Source organism: Pelodiscus sinensis, chromosome 14, assembly GCF_052426305.1.
Source record: "Pelodiscus sinensis isolate ZL-2025 chromosome 14, ASM5242630v1, whole genome shotgun sequence".
NCBI lineage: Eukaryota > Metazoa > Chordata > Testudines > Trionychidae > Pelodiscus > Pelodiscus sinensis.
In genome coordinates, this window is record NC_143065.1 from 38043139 (window position 1) to 38063409 (window position 20271).

At 43.6% G+C, this 20271-nt stretch overlaps 1 protein-coding gene across 5 annotated transcripts in view; it reads left to right on the forward strand.

Moving 5' to 3' along the window:
• LRRC28 (leucine rich repeat containing 28) overlaps positions 1 to 20271 on the forward strand; it is a 92549-nt gene that overhangs the window by 71680 nt on the left and 598 nt on the right. For all 5 annotated transcript variants that reach the window (XM_075896965.2, XM_075896967.2, XM_075896966.2 and 2 more), the window contains 2 exons: positions 4776 to 4951; positions 10798 to 10957. In XM_075896965.2, coding sequence (XP_075753080.1) covers positions 4776 to 4951; positions 10798 to 10957 — 336 coding nt within the window. The remainder of the gene's footprint in view (positions 1 to 4775; positions 4952 to 10797; positions 10958 to 20271) is intronic.

The following is a 20271-nucleotide window of genomic DNA, read 5'->3' on the forward strand; positions in this document are numbered from 1 at the left end:
ATCTCTGAGGGAGTCAAAATCTGCTTTTTTGAAGTCCAAGGTGTGTATTTTACTACTCTCTTTCCTTCCTTTGGTCAGGATCCTGAAATCTACCATCTCATGATCACTGCTTCCCAGGTTGTCACCCACCTCTACGTCCCCTATTAGTTCCTCCCTGTTTGTGAGGAGAAGGTCAAGCTGTGCACGGCCCCTGGTCGGATCCTTCAGCACTTGTACCAAGAAGTTATCCCCAACATTCTCCAAAAACTTCCTGGATTGCCTGTGTACTGCCGTATTGGTTTCCCACCCCCCAACTGCAGCGAGGAGAGGCCAGCACCGGGTCTCCCCCGCCCCCCAGCCACCAGGGGTGGAGGGCACCAAAGCTGGGCCAGCCCCGGCTCTCTTCCTTTGGCTGCTGGGGTGGGCTGAGGCCAGGGGCAGCAGCTCCAGCTTTCCTCTCCCCCCGAGCAGGAGGGAGGCTGCCGTGTGGCAGCCCTGGCTCTGGAGAGAGAGAGAGATTTTGCAGCTAGGTCACAATTTTACTGTTGCCAGGTGGAGTCTTTCTGTGCTGATCATAAATTTTACTGAACTTATACGAGTACTTCATTTATTGAAGGATATTCACGTTGTGGGGTTTGTTTGTTTTTTTTTTTCTTTGTGAGAAACAGGAATAAATTGTAAACAAGATGTTAGAGTGAATTAAAAGTTAGGGTGGTGTTTTTTAGACGGCTTTTTGTTTTGTTTTTTTGTTTGTTCGTTTTTTGAGAAAACATTAATGATAGAACCTGTAAGTGCACCAAAAGGTTTGATTCAACAGGTTAGTTTATTTTCAGTTATTTTGAACCCCATCTTTGCCTTTTCACTGTATCTTTAATTCTCCCATTTTAATCTATTAAAATGTTTGCATCTAAAACTAACCTCATACTAATTTCTCCAGTGGAATCACTTGTCATCTTTTTTTTTTAGAACTTCTCTGCATAAACCAGATTTTCATTTGGTTTAGTCCCTTTTAAAACATGTCTTCTAGTTTTCCTCCTTATTTGCTATATTTTCATTTTCATATCATCAGATTGTTATTAGCCTTTATCCTTTTAACCACAATTGAACACAGCAGGTCTAGATCAGATGGAGATTAAAGTGGCAGCATCAAATAGTTCCTTGACTACACTTCCACTTTTAGTGCTGCTGGTGTTGATGCAATGGGAAATTTTATAAGTCTCACATACACAAGATTGTACATGTTCTCAAAGCACTGCATCAACATTAACTAATTCTCATAGCACTCCATCTCAGAGGGGAAGCCGTGTTAGTCTGTAACTTTACAAAAACCGAGTAGTCTTGTAGCACCTTAGTGACTAACAAAAATATATATATAGTATCATGAGCTGTTGTGAGCAAAACCAATATTTGAAGAAGTGGGGTTTGCCCATGAAAGCTCATGTGAGATTATATATATATATATATATATATATATATATATATATATATATATATATATATATATACACACCTACACACACTCTCTCTCTCTCTCTCTGCTGTGTGGTGATACTTGTTTGTTTAATATGAATAAAAATGTAATAACTGTTTTTAAATTATTACTAGCAATAAAACTCCCATCCAGCTGATCTGCTTTGTCCTCACCATGACAGAAAGAAGGCAGCCACAGACCACATTTTAGCATTATATGGGCTGCATTTGGGTACATGTGATATTCTGGACTCCACAATAACAGTCATAACAAAAGTAGTCTGTCCAAGCAATTTGACTTGGTAAAATGCTTTCCTTTGCCCTTTGGCCAGATTTCATCTTTGTGAATAAATGTCTCTCTTCTACCCTCAAAACAAAGGCAGCATTTATATTTGCAAATTAAGTTGCTGAATTATCAGGGTTTTTCTAAAAAGAGGCTAAATGAACACGAGCTGTACTTTTTTTTTTTTTTTCAATCCTGTATGTGTAAGGTAATGGTTTATGAATCTACTCCTTTTTAGTAAGCAAAACAGGATCTCTGTTTAGATTTGTACATGCTAATAGACATCTCTCCATACTCTCTAGAAATCCTTGATATAACTTAAAAATACACTTATTTAGATCCATTTGCTGGTAGTACTCTCCTTTCCTTTCCTATAGTATAGGGTAACTTAGTATTAGGAAGATCTTGCTCAAATAGAGTTGATAATTACTGAATGGATGCTGAAATGGTATACTAATTTCTTCTAAAGCATTTCTGTGTCCTTTGCATTCGTAAGCATTAGTGGCTCTTAAAAGGTCTTTACTGGTCAAGTAAACTCATTACAGGCCTGGAATGAAATTGTGGTTGTTTAATGCTTTATCTGGTCCCTGTCTGGACAATGAAAACTGACTAGTTCTTGCTAATTTAAAGCTAAGAATCTGAAAATCAAATATAAATTGCATTGCTTAAGTAATTAATCCTAGTGTCAGGCTGCCTGAAATATCAGCTTGTGATGATCTCAGCACTTAGATTTTTTTTGTTTTCACTTTCTGGGGATGGGATTTATTGGTCTTTCGCTGGGCTGGTCAATTTACTGTTTTGAGCCTTTCATTCTTTCTTAATGATCATAGTTTTACTCCTGTGATTTATTTACTAAAACTGTTCTGTGACTCTACTTTTAACATGGAGATTTAGTTTTTCCTAGCCTTGCACAGGATCACTATAAGCGAGAAAGGGGATGGTATTGTTTCTCTTTCTTACGTCATGGTATTCTTTCTTGTCCCTCCTTTATGCCTATTAATAACTAGTTATTAATCTTTCTCCTGACATGTTCTGGCAGAATTTTACACAGTTATCTGCTTAGAGATGCTACCATCATATTGTCCAACTTTTGGGGATATTAATATCCAAGACCTTAAGATAGATTTGAGGCATAGTTGGTATTGAAATAAGTATTCATTACATTTTACCTGTGTTTTTTCTTGAGGATAACAGGGAGTTATTCAGCTAAATTCAATTCCTCACATCAGAAATGTTCCCTTCTTTCAGCAAATATAAACAGTGCCATCCTGTAGGCAGAGGTGGTTGGGGCCTGACATGTTATATTTTATGTCCTAGTTCCCTGACTTCCCTCTGCTCCCTCAGTTCTTTGTAAGGAAGGTTAAATATTGATTGAAGTTAGTAAAAAGGTTTGTCAGATCTATCAGGTTTTCTTCCACTGTCCTGTGGAGTTAAAAGTTCCTTGTTTTCTGGGACATGGAGGTTTTTTTCCTTTGTTCAGGTCAAATAGGATCTGGTTTCTTCACCTGGGTTCTGGGCCCAATAACTGGAAAGGTTGACAGTTCCTCACTTTTCTTATTTCATGTGTTAGATCTGATCTCAACAAAGGTTGCTCTTTTGCTTCCAATTCCTGAGTTTGTTATAAACAATACCAATTCCTTCATATTATTCCTGGCTTCTAAATAGAGATTTTTTTTTTTTACCAACAAATTTATTTGCTCTGTTTGGATCCACCTATCGGGAAAGTTCCCCTTCTTTGGAACCTGGATTAGAGAGAGCGGAATTTGATTATTTTGCTGGGTTATTGTCTTGTTTTCAGCAGGGAAGTCTTTTTTCATGGGAACTCTGGGAAAGAGAAAGTAAAGTACAGAAGCATCCAGTGGCACTTAAAACAACTAACTTGCAGGTTGCGGGTGGGAAATTTATGATCATTCTGAGCTGGTTGGTTCAAGTCACAAAAACCCAATTGTCGTGTAAGACCCATCAGTAAAATATTTTGTAATAGTGACAAGCAGTTTCTGCTGTTCAGTTAGTGTCTGGCTAAATGATAAGGACTTTGCAGCAAAGCTAGGGATGCCAGGCTTTTGTTAGTGTCCTTAATTTACTTTGGGGCTGTGCTCTCATTTTTTCTATGTATTGGGCTACGTCTAGACTGCAAGCCTCGCTTTTTCAAAAGATACTTTAGAAAAATTCTCTTTCGAAAAAGAGCGTCTGGACTACAACCAGTACTTTCGAAAAAGCAAGCTGCTTTTTCAAAAGAGAGCACCCAGGCAGTCTGGATGCTCTCTTTTGAAAAAGCACAGTTTGCATTACATAGCGCCTTTTTTTCGAAAGAGCACTTTCGAAAAAAGGTGTTATTCCTCGTAAAATGAGGTTTTCCATGGTCGAAAAAACAGCCGCGTTATTTTGATTTACTTTCGAAAGAACATGGCAGCAGTCTAGACGCAGGTGAATTTTTTTTGAAAAAAAAAAAAGGCCACTTTTTTTGAAAAACCCTATAGTCTAGACACACCCTTGGGTACTGCTTGCTTGATCAGTAAAGAACTCCAAATGAGCTACATCTAACCTGTTGTTACAGATAGTCAGAATGTGTACTAAATTAATTTCAGTCTGAAACACACACTATAAGATCTAAGAGCAAGCTCTTATTGTAGAGAGACTGTGTTTCAGTAGCAGTGTTTCTCAACCTTTTTTTTATAAAGTACCCCTTTAAAAAAATTGTAAGTACCTCCAGTTTTCAGACACACCATTTTTTTCTACCATTGCAACACATTTGTTTAAACAACTTAATTGTAGCAGGGTGGACAATTAAATTTTTGGGTGTAAAAAATTCAAAAATAATAAAACACTGTAAAACTTAAAACAAAAATTCAGTTTTCTCCAAATTTGAGTTGTGTTGACGTACCCCCCAGACTTCTCTGGAGTACCCATACTCATACCACTGGTTGACAAACACTGTTCTGTAGAACAGTGTAAAGTGCACTTTAAGCGGATTGCATGTTGTTTCCCCTTTAGTTACTTTTAGTCTGGCTAACTGCAATTTAAATGGTTTGTATTCTTACAGCTGTGGCTCCCCTATTCACGTTTCAGAGCTGAAGCTGCTCTCCTTTTCATCAGGACAATTAAGTGTGTTCCTCCCAGCAGAGGTGAAGTCTATAGGGACAGAGACAGATCATGTGCTGCCTTTGCAAGAGCTAGCCATGAGGACACTCTATAACACCTACTACAGGTTTTTAAAAGGTACTTTAACTGTCTATTCACATCCTTTAGAATTTGACAAGACAAGAATGCTTCTCAGAGGTGACAGCAGCATTTATAGAGCTCCTCAGAGAGCTTTGCAAACATCAATGTTTTAAAATGTGTATTCCAACAAATTACATTTAAAAGTGATCAACAAAAATGTTGTGACCTAAAAGACACCACTAAATGTTGAGCTCCAGAGGTAAAGTGGTCTTTAGAAAAGTTTTTGATTGTTTGTGTTTGGCACAATGTAAAATGATGCAGGCTTTTCACAGTCTGTGGTGGAGAAGAAACTGACTTTAATGGGAGAGGAAAATGAGAAATTATTGTTCCTCGGGCAAGATTAGATGCATTGTCCAACAAAGCAACTCCTTGCCAAGTAGCACGCTCCTAAACTGGCAGACTTGTTATACATAAGGCAGAAGAAATGTTAGCAGCCGTTGGCCATATCAGTGCAGCATGACAGCTGAGCTGCTTTAGTTATGCTCCAGTTCAGACTTTTTGTTGAAAACTGGCCCGTGGCTCCTCTGGTTGTGCATCCTACTACCACATAAGATACCAGTGTTTGAGAGTAATGTGAGGAGTTAAAGCTTTGTTAGATTTGGGGATGTTGTGGCTTTGTTATATTAAGTGCTTTGGGAACTTGTGAAACATGGAAGGGTTGTATGTAAAAAATCTAGTTGGGGGGAAAGCTTGGACTGGAATTATTGTCACGAATCATAACCATTGAAGTGCTTCCTTTTGCCAAGAAAAAAGTGTGCAGTGAAGAGCCGACATTCTGCTGCTTGGACTTCTGTCTGCCTCAAACATTTTTTTATTTAGGTCAGTGATAGAAGCCACATGTTAAGAGTGAGCCAAACACATGAGACTATATTGGAGAAAACAATTCTAACTGCTGGGGGAATGAATTCATGATCGTTAGAGGTTGTATGTTCCTGATTTTTGTGTTACTTAGGCAAAAAATAAAATAGTTCAAGTACCACAATTATAACAGCACAATGTAATTGTGTGTGTGTGTGTGTGTGTAAAATACTAATTCCTTTTTGAAGAGAGATGTGAGATTTTTGGCAAAAGGGATTAACAACATCTCCCCTCTGGAAAGCAGAATTCATATCTTTAAATCACAGATGATGGTAATTTTATTTCATTTCTCACTGATTTATCCGTGTCACAGCTGTCACACAGTGTGACAAGAGTGTCTCACAAGCAAGGTTTAAGTATGGGATAACAAGCTAGTGTTGCACAATCAATATGAAGTAAAGACACCAAGAAGTCCTATGGCACCTTAAAGACTAATGCATTTATTTGGGCATAATCTTTCATGGGTAAAAACCACTGTGTTGGATGCACTGAGTGGAAAATTGAGAGAAATCTATAGATATAGGGCAGTGGTCACCAACCAGTAGGTCAGGATATACTAGTAGAGCTTGGAGCCTTTGACAGGTGATCTTGACAGGTTTGGCTGGGAGGCTATCAAGTGCCAGCACTTCATCTGCCCCCCTGCCTTGGAGCTGCTTCCCACCCTGAGAGCCTCTTGCTTGCTGGGCAGGGCACAAGAAGAAGGGGAGCAGAGTGCTGATGTCAGGCTGCCCCTCCCCCTACCCTGTACCCCATCTCCACAGAGCGGGTGGGGAGCAGGGATGAAGAGAGTTTGCTGGCTGCTTTTGGGAGTGTTGCAGGACCAGAGCAGAGGTAAACCTGCTTTAGTCCCCTGCACCACCACCCAGAAACCACCTGTGGTTTAGTGGTGCCCAGCTCAAGCCCACGTTCCAAAATCCAGTCCCAGTCCTGAACCCCTTTTACCCCCCAAACCCCTGTCCTAGCCCTGAGTCCCTCTGCACCCAAACACCCTCCCAGAGCCTGCACACTGAACCCCCTCCTGCACCTTAACTCGCTGACCCAGGCTCAGCTCAGAACCCCTCCCAAACTCCATATTGTTTAGCCTAAGAGCTGAGTCTGCATTTCCCTCCCCCACACCCAGCCCTCTGCTCCCAGCCTGATAAATGTGAGTGAGGATGGGGAAGGGAGGGAGAGTGAGGCCTTGGAGAAGGGGCAGGAAGAGGTGGAGCAAGGGTGTTTCGATTGGAGGTAAATCCTTCAATTAAAAAAGTGAGCTCTTGCTTAAAAAGGTTGGAGACCAATGATACAGGAATATATAGTTTGTATATATTTCCACTCTATGCGTCTAACACAGTGGTTTGTATATTGTGATAAAGATCCTCCCTAAACCTTGGTGGGTTCTGCACTTTCGGGTCAATTACTTGTCTCCGAGGCTCACAGTAGCCCTCAGTTTAGACACCAGCTTGTTGTTTGTTGAACTACTCTCATCAGTGGCCAGCATAGGGGAAAAAATGGGGAAACCAAACATAGTCTCTATGCGGCCCCTTCAAGTGGTACAGGGTAGGAAAAACCCTTGTACCAGTGGTCCCCAACGCAGTGCCCGCGGGCGCCATGGCACCTGCCCGGCCATTTCTGTGCGCCTTCTGACTGATAGGGGCCGGCCCCGCCCCCGGGTGCGTGGCACAGTGGCAGCGCCAGCCCTGGGTGTGTACCATATGGGCAGCCCCGCACACAGGTGAGCTGTGTAAGGGCTGTGCCAGCCCCGGGAGTGCAGCCTATGGGCTTCCCCACCCCTGGCCACGCGGCACATGGGCACTGCTGGCTCCTGGGCACGCGGCACAGTGGCAGCGCCGGCCCCGGGTGCCTGGTGTGTGAAAGGCCCCACCCCTGGGCGCCTGGCAGCCCCAAAAGGTTGGGGACCACTGCCTTGTACCAAAACCAGTCTCTTCCCAATATTGAGTTGGTAACTTGCATGTGTGGGGGAAACCTGGGCCTACTCTCTATGCCTGGTTCCAGCCCAGGTACTCTGTAACAACAGCTGTCTATAATGTTTCTGGTAACAGCTGTGTGACAGTTATGAATCCCTGGGCCACTTCCCCAGTTCCTTCCTTAACAGAGGTTCTTCCTTCTGGTATCTGTTTGCACTTTTCAATCCTGGACTCTCCACCACACTTTCTCTCATCAGCGCTTTCCTCACACTGTGAACTAACTGAAGAGGAGCTCTTTTTAACCAGTCTCAACTGGTTCTTAATTGGCCCCAGGTGTTCTGAACATTCTGACTCACTTGCCTCTGGAAACCTTCTAATTGGCTCCAGGTGCTTAATTGCCCTGATTGATTCTGGCAAGTTCCTGCTGGTTCTGGACTAGCCCTTGTTAGTTTGCCCTGGGAATGAAGACTTACTCATTCTAGAGCTAATGTAGTTCCCTTCTACTACTCTCCTGTATCTCTCTGACTTGCTCCTGTCACAGTATATATAGATGTGTGTGTGTGCGCGCACACGCACACACACACACACACTAGCATAGCACTGACTCTGGGCTCTCATTGCGGTGTTACAAAGCAGCAGCGCTGCACAGAGCCCAGGATCAGCTGGAGACTCCCCAGCTGATCTTGGGCTCCACGGCACAGCTGCTTTGAAACATCACAGGGAGTCTGACTCTAGGCTCCTGCTGCATTTCAAAGTGGCAGCGCTGCATGGAGCCCGGAGTCAGTGGGGAGTCCCCAGCTGTTCCCAGGCTCTGTGCGGCCCTGCTGCTTTGAAATGCCACCGTTGGAGCTCGGAGTCAGACTCCTCGCGGCATTTCAAAGTGGCAGCACCGCGGGGAATCCCCAGCTGACCCTTGGCTCCATGAGGCATTGCTGCTTTGAAGTACTCCCCCTTTTTCCCCTCCCCTTGCTGCCTCTTTTTGATAGAGGCAGCAAAGGAAGGGAGGAGAGTGACTAGTTGACAAGCTTGTTGACTGTCCAATGAGCATTTGCTTATCAGGTAGTCGACTAGTCCTTCACATCCCTAATCCAGACAGGAAGGAAATGGAGGATGTGGGAGAGGCAATATTACCCTCTTTAGTTCACCATTAAATTGCTTGTGTTTATAATTTCAAGGGTAGTATTAGATCCTCAGCTACTTTTAGAAAATTGTATTATAGCAATGAGCAGACTAGCTTTCCTAGATCTTTACCAGGTCAGCATATTGTAATTCTTCTGTTTAGATACAGACCATGGTCCTATTTAGGGGTGTTAAATTTAGATTAATTTGCATCAACTATTCAATTAGTTGATAAGGGAGCCTCCATCTTTGAAATGTAGCAACAGCCCCAGGTCTGTTGCTATATTTCAAAGGCAAAAACACTGGGGACCATGGGGCTAGTGGGGGATTCGAGCAGTCCTCTGCTGGCCCCATGCTCCCCATGGCACTTCAAAGCGGTAGTGCCACATGGAGCAGCTCCACGCGGTGCTGCCACTTAGAAACGCTGAGTGCAACCTGGGGCCAGCTGCATTTCAAAGCGGCAGACCCCGGGCTCCATGCAGCACTGCTGCTTTGAACGCCGCGTACAGCTCCAGGGTCCATATGGTGCTGCCCCTTTCCAATAGAGGCTGCAAGGGGTGGGGGAAGCTACTAGTCAACTAGTGCAGTGTTTTTTTATAAAGTATCCCTTGAAAATAATTTTTTTAAGTATCCCAAATACCCAGTTTTCAGACACACAATTTTTTTTTCTACCGTTGCAACATATTTGTTTAAACAACTTCATCGTAGCCGGGTGGGTGATGAAGTTTTTGGGTTTAAAAAGTACAAAAATAATAAAGTGCTGTAAAACTTAAAACAAAAATTCAGTTTTCTCCAAATTTCAGTTGATGTACCTCCCAGACTTCTCAAGTACCCTTAAGGGTACTTGTACCACTGGTTGAGAAATACTGAACTAGTATGTCGACTATCCGATAAGCATTTGCTTATCGGATAGTCGACTCGTCATTCACATCCCTTGTCCTATTATCCATGCCTTTATCTCACACTTACACCACTGGAGATAGGGCAACATTTCATATTTATTTGGATACTGAGCCCAGTGCAAATTCCAGAAGCCTGTTTATGAAATGCTGGACCTCATCTTGCTCAGTTAGCACCTATCCTAAAATTCAGCACTGGCTGCCTCTTTGTTTTCTGGTGGAGTGTCAGATTGTTGGCTTTGACCTGTGAGAGTTGTATGTGGTCAGGGGCTTGCCCAACTGAGAAATCTCACTTCCCACAGCTGCGGAAAGTGAGCAGGCAGGCGGGTGGGGGGACTGGAGCCTCTTGGATATAGAAGAGTGAGTGACATTGACTTGTTGGGCATACTAAGAAGGCCGTGCATATTCTGGGCCTTTTGGAGACAGCTGTAGGTTTTGGATTTGGGCAGACTAGGTTATAGTTTGCAATTTTGAATTACTGGGTGATGAATTGTTTGGTGTTTGTATGTGGGATGTTTATATTTATTGAGTAATATAAATAAAATTATACCTTCTTCCTGCCTAGAATCTTGTATTGTTGACTAGTGAATAGTCAATGATTACACCAGAGAACCTCACTTAGGTTAACAGATCTAATTTAATGACACATACTTAACTAAAACGTCCACATTCAATTCTGAGTTTTGCTTGAGTCAACCAATGCCTTTGTTTAGAAATGATTTACTGCTTGACACATTTGCTGGTTTTGTTTTGTGTCGTATTTTGTATTTGCTTAAGCAACAGCACCTTCATCTGGCTGCTTGGGTCTGATTAATCCTATGCATGCAATTTTTCAACTTCCTTGCTTATTTATATTGGAAGTATTATTATGGACTTCATCTTATGTGCAAATAATTAGCTTTAGTTTACTACTTTGACATGGCCAGATGTCACTGTGAGGATTAGTGAGATATTTAGTAGACTCAGGGGTCATGGAACATGTTTACTATGTTGAATCTTAATCATGAATTTGTTTTGTTACAATCCTGTTTCCTAACTTATGTTTCTTTTATTCCCTTAGATTTCAGCTTCCTGACTCCAATCTCATTGCCCAAAAGTCTCTTGGAATTACTGCACTGCCCTCTGGGACACTGTCACCGTTGTAGCCAGCCCATGTTTACCATTGTCTACCCAAAGCTCTTTCCCTTGAGAGAGACTCCAATGGCAGGCCTGCACCAGGGGTAATTACAGAAAATTAGACTGGGGTTTCAGAACTTCTGTAGGTGCTGCTGTTGGGGGAGAAAAACATCTTTATGGAGCTTGAGGAATTCTTTACCTTGGCAGCCTTAATGGGGCGAAGTTTGTTTTTCTATCTCATAAAAAGGAGACACGTTTATTTCTATTTCCAAGGCACCCATCCGCATTTTATCATGTATCTCCTAACAAGAGAAACTATAGTTATGGTGATACATGCTCTTAGTACTCACGGTTGTGAGACACTTTGCTATTCTATGCCCTTATTCTGATGAAGACTTCTCTGTACTTTCCATACGTCAACTCCCCAATTCTACTGGCCACACAAGCACTCCTCTCTAGGCTTCACAGGCCCTGCTGTCACTTCTCATATTAGCAGTAAGGCAAACCCGAGCCCATAAGCCCTCCAAGCATCTCCCAGGGGTGTCCAGTCTCTGATCCACTGGACTCTTGCAGTACTCTCAGATTTGTTGCTTCCAAAACAAAAAAAGTGCACCCAGCTTAACATTTCCACCTTGGAACTGTTATGCTACGTTTATAGTAAAGTCAAATATAAGTTTATTTAATGAAGCATAATATTCAAAGAGTAACAAATACAAGTTTTGGAAAAAATGGTTACGTGTAAAATAAAATAACATACCTTTTAGACGTCATTAATAAGATACTCTCGTGTCAAATCAGCATTGCTCTCCCCAGACCATTGCACCCTTTTTCAGCTGACCCTACTGAGACAAGAATGTTGTCAGCTGGCTTCTTTGGTGAATGGCGCAGTGTGTCTCTTCATACTCCAAGATATACCGGAACAGTCTTTTGTTTATCCATACACAGGACACATACATCCAGCCTGTTTCCTTATTCCTGTTGTAGATTTTGAAGTCTTTTTTTTTTTTGCCTGTGGTTCAGTATGTAAATAGGCTTTCATTATGAAATAATCTAATACACAAGTGGCCAGACTGGGACATAGGTGTCTATTGCCATCTGCTTGAAATGAACACTTCCAGGTTATGTCACTTCCTCGTGATCTGCCTTCCCTACAAGATCTTAAGAGCTTGATTTTCAGTATAGCTACAAAACTCCATAAATATTATCTATACGAAAGTTTTGCTGTGGTTGTGACAACCAGTGAGCTGCATTTGCTCAGTAGAGACTTCATATGCCATTCTCTGATGAGCTATGAGGCATATATCTGACCTAGGGATCTGTGTGAAACCCTGTGCCCTCTAAGAGTTAGCATCAAGAAGTCATACCTTCTCCCTTACGTCGATGCAGTCGAGTTAGCTGCTGCTAATCCATATGTATTGGCTCTTGCCTAGTTGCCTGAGCAGTGTATGTGCCGCCATATTTCCCTTTCCTTTCACATGCACAATTTCCGTATCACGTTCTTGGAGCACTCTCCAAACGTAGCAATCCGGAGTTGGTCCTTTTGTTTTGTGAAGTCATGACAATGGCTCATGATCTGTTAGGACTCTGGACTTCTCTTGACTAGGTAAGGCCTGACTGCCCATACAACTACATTACATTCTCTTTCTGTGACAATTTTATTCAGTGTGGGAAGGGTTATCACTATTTTTAAACTGTAGCAGGATGCTTTTTATTGGCTTGGTCTGCTTTCATTTACACAACTCCCAGACCTGTATCGTTTGTGTGCAGAGTTCAGTCATCTTATCAAAGCTAGGACTGGCTTGAACTAGTTTCTCTAATGGAATTCTTTTCACTTTATGAAAACCTTCTTGACAGGCTGCAGTCCAAATTGCCTTGTCAGGTTGTCTCTTTTTGCAGAGGTTTGTAATTGCAGACACAATGTCACTGAAACCTTCCACAAACCAGCATTAATAATTTGCTAAACCTATAAGACTGAGCTTGCTTTTTGATTCAGAGTACAGGCCAGTTAACAGTAAACTCCACTTTTGAAGAATCCTGACAAATTTGTCCTTCTCCTACCCAATAGTCTAAATAAGGGACTTTTGACCTTTCCATCTTACATTTTTTTCACTTCTGTTGTAAGACCAGCATCTTTGAGTCTCTTCAAGATAATTTCCACATCACCCTTATGATCTTGCAAGGAATGGCTAAATATTGTAAAATGGCTTGTGTGGGTATGAGCAAAGTGCTATAACCAACCAACATTTGATTAACAAGCCTCTGAAATGTGGGTTCTGTATTAATTAACTTAAAAGGAAATTCTTTAAATGTACGAAGCTCGGAATTGGTTATGAAGCTGTGCTTTTGTGCTTCACTTTTTAAGTGGATTAGCCAATACTCTGTTCTTAAATCCAGAGTCCTTCGTAATTTTGCTATGCCTATACTGTTCAGTATGGATATGTCTAGACTACATGCCTCAGCCAGCAGAGGCATGTAAATTAGATTACCCAACATAATCAGTGAAGCGGGGATTTAAATATACCCCGCTTCATTAAAATAAAAATGGCCGCCGCGCTGTGCCGGTTCAGCTGATTGTCAGTGCAGCGCGGCAGTCAAGATGCAGATCGGTCGACAGGGAACGCCTTTGTCGACCGCTCCTGTAAACCTCGTTTCACAAGGCATAAGGGAGCGGTCGACAAAGGCGTTCCCTGTCGACCGATCCGCATCTTGACTGCTGCGCTGTGCCAACGATCAGCTGAGCCTGCACAGCGTGGCGGCCATTTTTATTTTAATGAAGCGGGGGATATTTAAATCCCCGCTTCACTGACTGTCGGGTAGTCTAATTTACATGCCTCTGTCAGCAAAGGCATGAAATCTAGACATACCCTATGTCATTGATTTTGGCCATAGCATAAGCACCAGGACTATAACAGCTGGAGAAGTCAAGGGATTATTATTTGACTGTGTAACTATTCCCATGACCAGTATGCTTGCTTCCTCCTTGCAGATTTGCTCCTGCATTTGCCAGTTGTCTGAGGTGCTCTGCTGGAAACTTGCTGTGGTTTTACAGTGTTAATCTTATAGACCGTTTTGTGAGTCAGGAATGGCCTGCTGGAAAATACCTGTCAGCGACTTTGCAGCATGGCCATAATTTGTCTTGTTAGACAAACCCGTCCTATTAATCAGTGCTTTTTAGTCAGGTATCGCTGTGACATTCAGTCACCAAATCAGTAAGGGGAGCTGTCTCACAGTCCTCATCTGCACAGCAAATCTTATTTACCATGGCTTCATTGTTCTGATATGCTTTTAACCTGTTGGTTTGCACAGTTTGAGATGTAAGCCTGCTGCTGGGCCTTGATATATTAAAGGTAACTTAGTTAATTCTTTCCATTACCTCAGAAGGCTCTTCCTGTGAATAGTGCATTTTGTATTTCTATGCAAGGAGTCATACTCCGTACCAAATCACCCACATCAAATGATTGATCACAGGTAGTGAGCTTTCAGAGCTGCTTAGCCTTAATGCAGTAAGACCTCACTAATCCCCATCAGGGATTTTTAAATCCTTCCAGGACCTCGGCACATTCTCAGCCATTAGTTCCCCTTCTGCCTCAGTGCCATCCTCCCAGGAATCTCCGAGGAGATCCAGGGGACTTCTCGCGTGTCTTCCATACAGAAGGTCAAATGGGTCAAACCCTGTGAACTCTTAGGACACCTCTTGCTAAGCAAATATCAGCGTAACATTACATCCCAGTCACTTGTCCTCTTGTTTCATACATTCTCCTCATGGATTTTTAGGGCCCTATGAAACCTCTAAACCAAGGGTAGGGAACCTAAAGCCCCAGGGCTCAGGGCTCCTCCCTACTCAGCATTGGGGAGCCCATACTGGCACTCGAGCTCCCGCTACCCCCTGTCTGACTGATTTTTTTCTATGGGTCAGCAGCCCCCAACCCAAAAAAGATTCTCCACCTCTGCTGTAAACAAATCATTTGTTTCCAGTACTTCTACTGCTTGAATCTTTGTGTTGTAAATAAACTTGATTTCACTAGAAACGTATGTAAGCGCTGTATGTCACATGGAGCAATGATCTGAGATTGAGCTGTTAAGATGAAGTGTATTGGTTTTTAGGAAGCAGTGAATCTGTGAATACTGTGAGCATTCAGTGGACCAGCAGCTGAATACTCCAAGGCAACTCACAGAGAGCTTGTGGGCTAGGGTGTGCCAGTTTCTAACCTGTACATTGACAGCAAGACCTGCAAGTCCCAGAGAGCAATATTTGTGTTGCCTGTGGCCAGTGGAGTTGAGAAGCTAACCCCCGGGAGGCACAAAGAAAGCCCTAGGTAACTCCGAGGAAGCATCACAGTCACCCCGTATAGATTGTTCTTAATCTAAAGTGATTTGTGTACACGTTTATGTACATTAGATTAATATCCACAAACCTGGAACAGCCTCGAGGTGGAACAGTTCATGACTCGGATGATGTGGGACACAACTACTCCTGATAGAACACCATGTGTGTGATCAGAAAATCCATTGGGAGGGTTTTCTGTGAGTCAGGCAGGAACTATTACCTAACAGCTATCCTTTGTCTGGTACCCTCACCCCTGTGCATGAGGCAAATGCAACCACCAAATAAAATGTCATGAAGCATATTGGTTTATTTTGTTAATGGCCTGTGGGTGGGGGACCAGGAGAAGCATTGCAGCCATTATCAGGGGGAAGCATTGCAGCCATTATCAGGGGGAAGCATTGCAGCCATTATCAGGGAATATTTCAAATAATCTGCAGCTAAAATGCTCTTTTTCAATATGAGCAAGTATAGAGTGTGCAGTGGAAGAGTGTTGTGTTGTGCTGAAGAAGGTAGGTGCTAGAGAAATGTGATTAGAAACAGTTCAGTTTCTATGGTCACAGCAAATGTGAACATGCATGCAAGGCAGTGTGGGGAAGCAGCCAAACCAACACTTACATTTGCTTGCCTGGTAGCATAATCACACAAGAAATTAAAACTAGGAGTAATGTTCTTCAGGTAGGTGGAAATGTGGAGTAACTTAACGGTGAACTCTGCTTTTCCTCTACCACGTACTAGTCTGAGTTGCGGTTGTTGCCTAGCACATGGGCAGATGGGATACAGGTTTTAGCAAGAGGTGAGTGAAACCCTCTCTCCTCACAGACGTAACTTACTTGTTTAAAACTTGAGTTGTGCAAAGAAAGATAATTCTGTTTCACTGAGGCTCTACGAGGTGGGTGGAGAGTGTATTCATTTTCAGCCTCTACAGGCAGTCCCCGGGTTACATACAAGATAGGGACTGTAGGTTTGTACTTAAGTTGAATTTGTACTTAAGTCGGAACTGGCGTCCAGATTCTGCCGCTGCTGAAACTGACCAGCAGCTGACTACAGGAAGCCCGAGGCAGAGTTTCTCTGTCCCGGGCTTCCTGTAGTCAGCCGCTGGTCAGTTTCAGCAGCGGCTGACTTGGGGATGCCTGGGGCAGAGCAGCTGGGGTGCTGCTGGGTTGGTCCAGTAGCGCCGCTCCTAGGTGCTACTGGACCAACCCGGCAGCACCCCAGCTGCTCTGCCCCAGGTGTCCTGATTCAGCCGCTGCTGAAACTGACCAGCAGCGGCTGAATCAGGACACCTGGGGCAGAGCAGCTGGGGTGCTGCTGGGTTGGTCCAGTAGCGCAGCGCCGGACCAACTGGCAGCGCCCCAGCTGCTCTACCACAGGCGGCCGCGAGAAAAGCCTGGTCCGCTGGGGGGGGGCACACTAGCTGCATCCCCTCTCCCCCCAGCAGACCATGGAGACGTGAGCGGCGGGACCGAGACGCGGGGCCCACCAGCAGACCAGGGAGACACGGAGCAAAGCTGCGGAGAACCCAGGCGGCGGGACCGCCCAGACGCACCGCGGTCCCGCGCAGGTCCTCCATGGCTTTGTCCACATCTCCCTGGTCTGCAGACCAGGGAGACGCGGAGCAAAGCCGTGGAGGACCCGGGCGGCGGGACCGCAGCGCGTCTGGGCGGTCCGCGTCTTCCTGGTCTGCTGGGGGGGGGACCTGGTCTGCTGGGGGGGGGACCCCCAGCAGACCAGGGAGACGCGGAGCAAAGCTGCGGAGGACCCGGGCGGCGGGACCGCCCAGACGCGACGCGGTCCCGCCCGGGTCCTCCGCGGCTTTGCTCCGCGTCTCCCTGGTCTGCTGGGGGCCCCCCCCAGCAGACCAGGGAGACGCGGAGCAGCTTTCTCGCCCCGGAAGACGCGGGCGGCAGGACTGCGGGGCGTCTGGGCGGTCCCGCCGCCCGCGTCCTCCGGGGCGAGAAAAGCCCCGTTCGTAAGTACGGATCCGACATAAGTCGGATCCACGTAACTCGGGGACTGCCTGTACTTAGTCATGCTGGTCAGTAGGGATGTAAATGGTTAACCAGTAAGTCTCATCCTTAATAGCTGAGGCTTACTAGTTCCAGTCAAATAATGGGGGCTGAAGGAGTTTTCCGCTAAGGGGATGCTCCAGCCCTACAGGGCCCACCACAGGCAGTGGCTGCCCCAGCTGGCTGGCCAGAGTAGCCGTGTCCATGGCAGGCATGGCCCAGCTCCCCACAACAGGTTACACAGGCCCACATGCTGCAGCAGTGTGTAGCCTTCCCAGGAGCAAAGCCATCAGGGCCTTTCAGCCTCACTCCTAGGGAAGCTTCACTGTGGGCTGTGCAGTGTAAAGCTTTTTTAAGCTTTATACTGCAGCACGTGCAACCACTAGGATTATTAGGAGTTACATGGTTACATTTTTAAATGACTTTTTACATCCCTACTGGTCAGTCAATGCACCCATAATTATCAACCAGAGAGAACTTTAGTATCTTGCTAAGGAGAAGTGGTAGCAACCCCGCAGATAGGATCTGTCTTCTGCCTGGTATCAAGGCATGTTCTTAGTCAGCAAGGAGGATCTGCCGCATCATCCTAGCTTGGACCTCTCTTGAGCCTTCTCCATGGTTCATTTTGACTGGAGTTTCTTGAAGGAGGTTCCACCACAGAAAACACCTGGTGGCTGAGTATCTGAGGAGAGACAAAGCCCAGAGAGTAAGCAGTTGTGCCACCCTATTATTCCCCTTTCAAGTGAGTGTTTCTCTTGCCCAGATGACAGTGCCATGTTTATAAGGGTAGTGGAGAGAAATATGTAGGAATGTTCCTCCACAGAATAGGGCTAATAGCTGAACCATGAAGACACAGGCCCATACAGAACAGGAACAGGAATACAGGAACATGAGAACTACTCACAGTGCAGTTTGGTGCTTTCAGAACTCAAGTTTGCTATCAAGAAATAGTTATCTTTTGTTGGACAAAAAAGCCAAAGAGCTAAGTCCTCCTTAGAAAAGTTGTTAAACAATTCCTTAAACAGCCTCTGCTTAAACATGGAAAAGAAAAGGTAGGCCATTAATAGACGTCTTTACTGAGCATGATACTTTAGCCCCATGCATGCCAATACAAGATGCAGTTTTGCACTGTTGAAAATCTTTTAATTTGCCAGTAATTCTTGTGCAAGAGCAAAAGAAAGAAAAGTTGTTTAAAGAAAACTTTAAAGAGAAATTTAGATAAATCTGATTGCTGATTCAAGCAGATGGCATAATTTCTTCAAGTTATGAGACAACTTCTTGTGCTGAGGGTTTGTGGCATAATGCTGCTCTGATTTATGAGCAATAAAGCTTTATGAAGTGAAAACAACTTGTGCATCTTAAATTTGGGCAGCAGCCAGAAAGCAACATAACTGCTATTTTAGAAGAGCCATCTCCTTTCTTAGAAAGCTCTTCCGATTGTAAAGACAGTGCTCTTCAACTTGCTGTTCCGTGGCAATTCTGACTGTCAGATGTTTAAACTGAAGCAGCGTAAGAGGTTATAACAAGATATAATGGGAAGAAATGAAGAAAAAAATATTCAAGCTGTCAGGAGTTTTTTCCAAGCAGCAAAATATGTTAGTATGCTATATAGTTTCTTAAGCAAATGATAGACATTTATTTTCTTGGAACATCCAAAATTAGAGTGGACAAACCACTGAGCTTTATATTGTATGCAATGATTTTACAGTGGCAGAAGATGGCTAGATTCCTAAAGAGATGGAAGAGACCTAATTTTTATGGTTGTTAAAAAAAAAACTATGCTTAAAGGTCAGTGCATGCCTCCAATACAAACCCTTTTTTCCAGGGATTGTTAAAATTCTTACTGTGCTGAAACTTGCCAGGCAGAGTCTATTCCAGGAAGATATTATTGTTGTAAATGTTAAAAACAATATCATATTTTCCCCCACATTAAGTTTTGCTATGATTCAGTGTGCTAATTCCTTAGGTTGCTATGCTGAGACTCTAAAATACCTAGTTCATTTAACAATGAGGAGTCCTAGGACACTGCCTTGTTTTTGTAGATATAGATTAACACTGTTTCATGTAAAATAGACATCACTACCCATTTTTCACTTTTAGCTAAAAATTTCAAGTATTATAGCGTATGCATACCCATCACCTTCCTGGGTCCAGAATGGGTCGTCATAGAATATTCAACCACACAACTTTCAGATCTGGTAAAATTATGATATACAAATCCACAGAAATTCAGACTTGATGATGATCTGGTGTTCTTAGCTTTGCAGCATACTTGCTTGGGATGGTAATATTATTTATGTAATGCCATAAATGCATTATTATTTAATACCACTACTGTGGTAGGTGCTTTAAAGAGATATGGAAAGCCAAGATCTTTATCCTAAAACGCTTACCTTGTCCATGTGGAACATAAAACATAGGGTGGAGTGGGTGATGGCCATCACTCATGGCTGAGTATGCTCATCTTTCATGGGAGTTGTAGATCCTTGGGTGGCTGATAAGGCCGATCCTTGAACCACAAGTTCTATTACAATGAGGACAGATGTTTCCAGGTATAGCAGGTGTCTGTTGACAGACTGTTGATAGGGTGGACAAGCCTGGTGATAGTACTTCAGCTTAGTTCAGCAATTTTTGTTCAGGTTATCTATATTATTTTCCTTTGCCGGGAAATTAGCATTTATTTGCTTCCAAGATATAATGGATTGGCAATTGGAGAAAAGAGTACTGAGAAAAGGTGGATTGAGTTTCCAGGTATAAGGGGCTATGTAAATCTGTATCCTTACAATAACACAGGCTAGGTGTCAGTCTTGGTTTTGTAAATTAAAACGCAGACTTCTGTGTTACCTAAGCAAGAAGACAGGTCATGGTGAGGTTATGGGGTGGAGTGTTTCAATTGAAGGAAATGAAATTGTCCCTTTATGTGGACTTGTGCTGTGTATGGCACCTAGCAGAATATGACAGCAAAGCCTCTTTGGAGTTCTGATCGCTTTTTTCATTTTGGTTTCTTATAGACTTGATGAAATTTACTGTTGGCTGACAGATTTCAGTTGTTTCATGCCTCCAAGCAGTAATCTAAACATGAGAG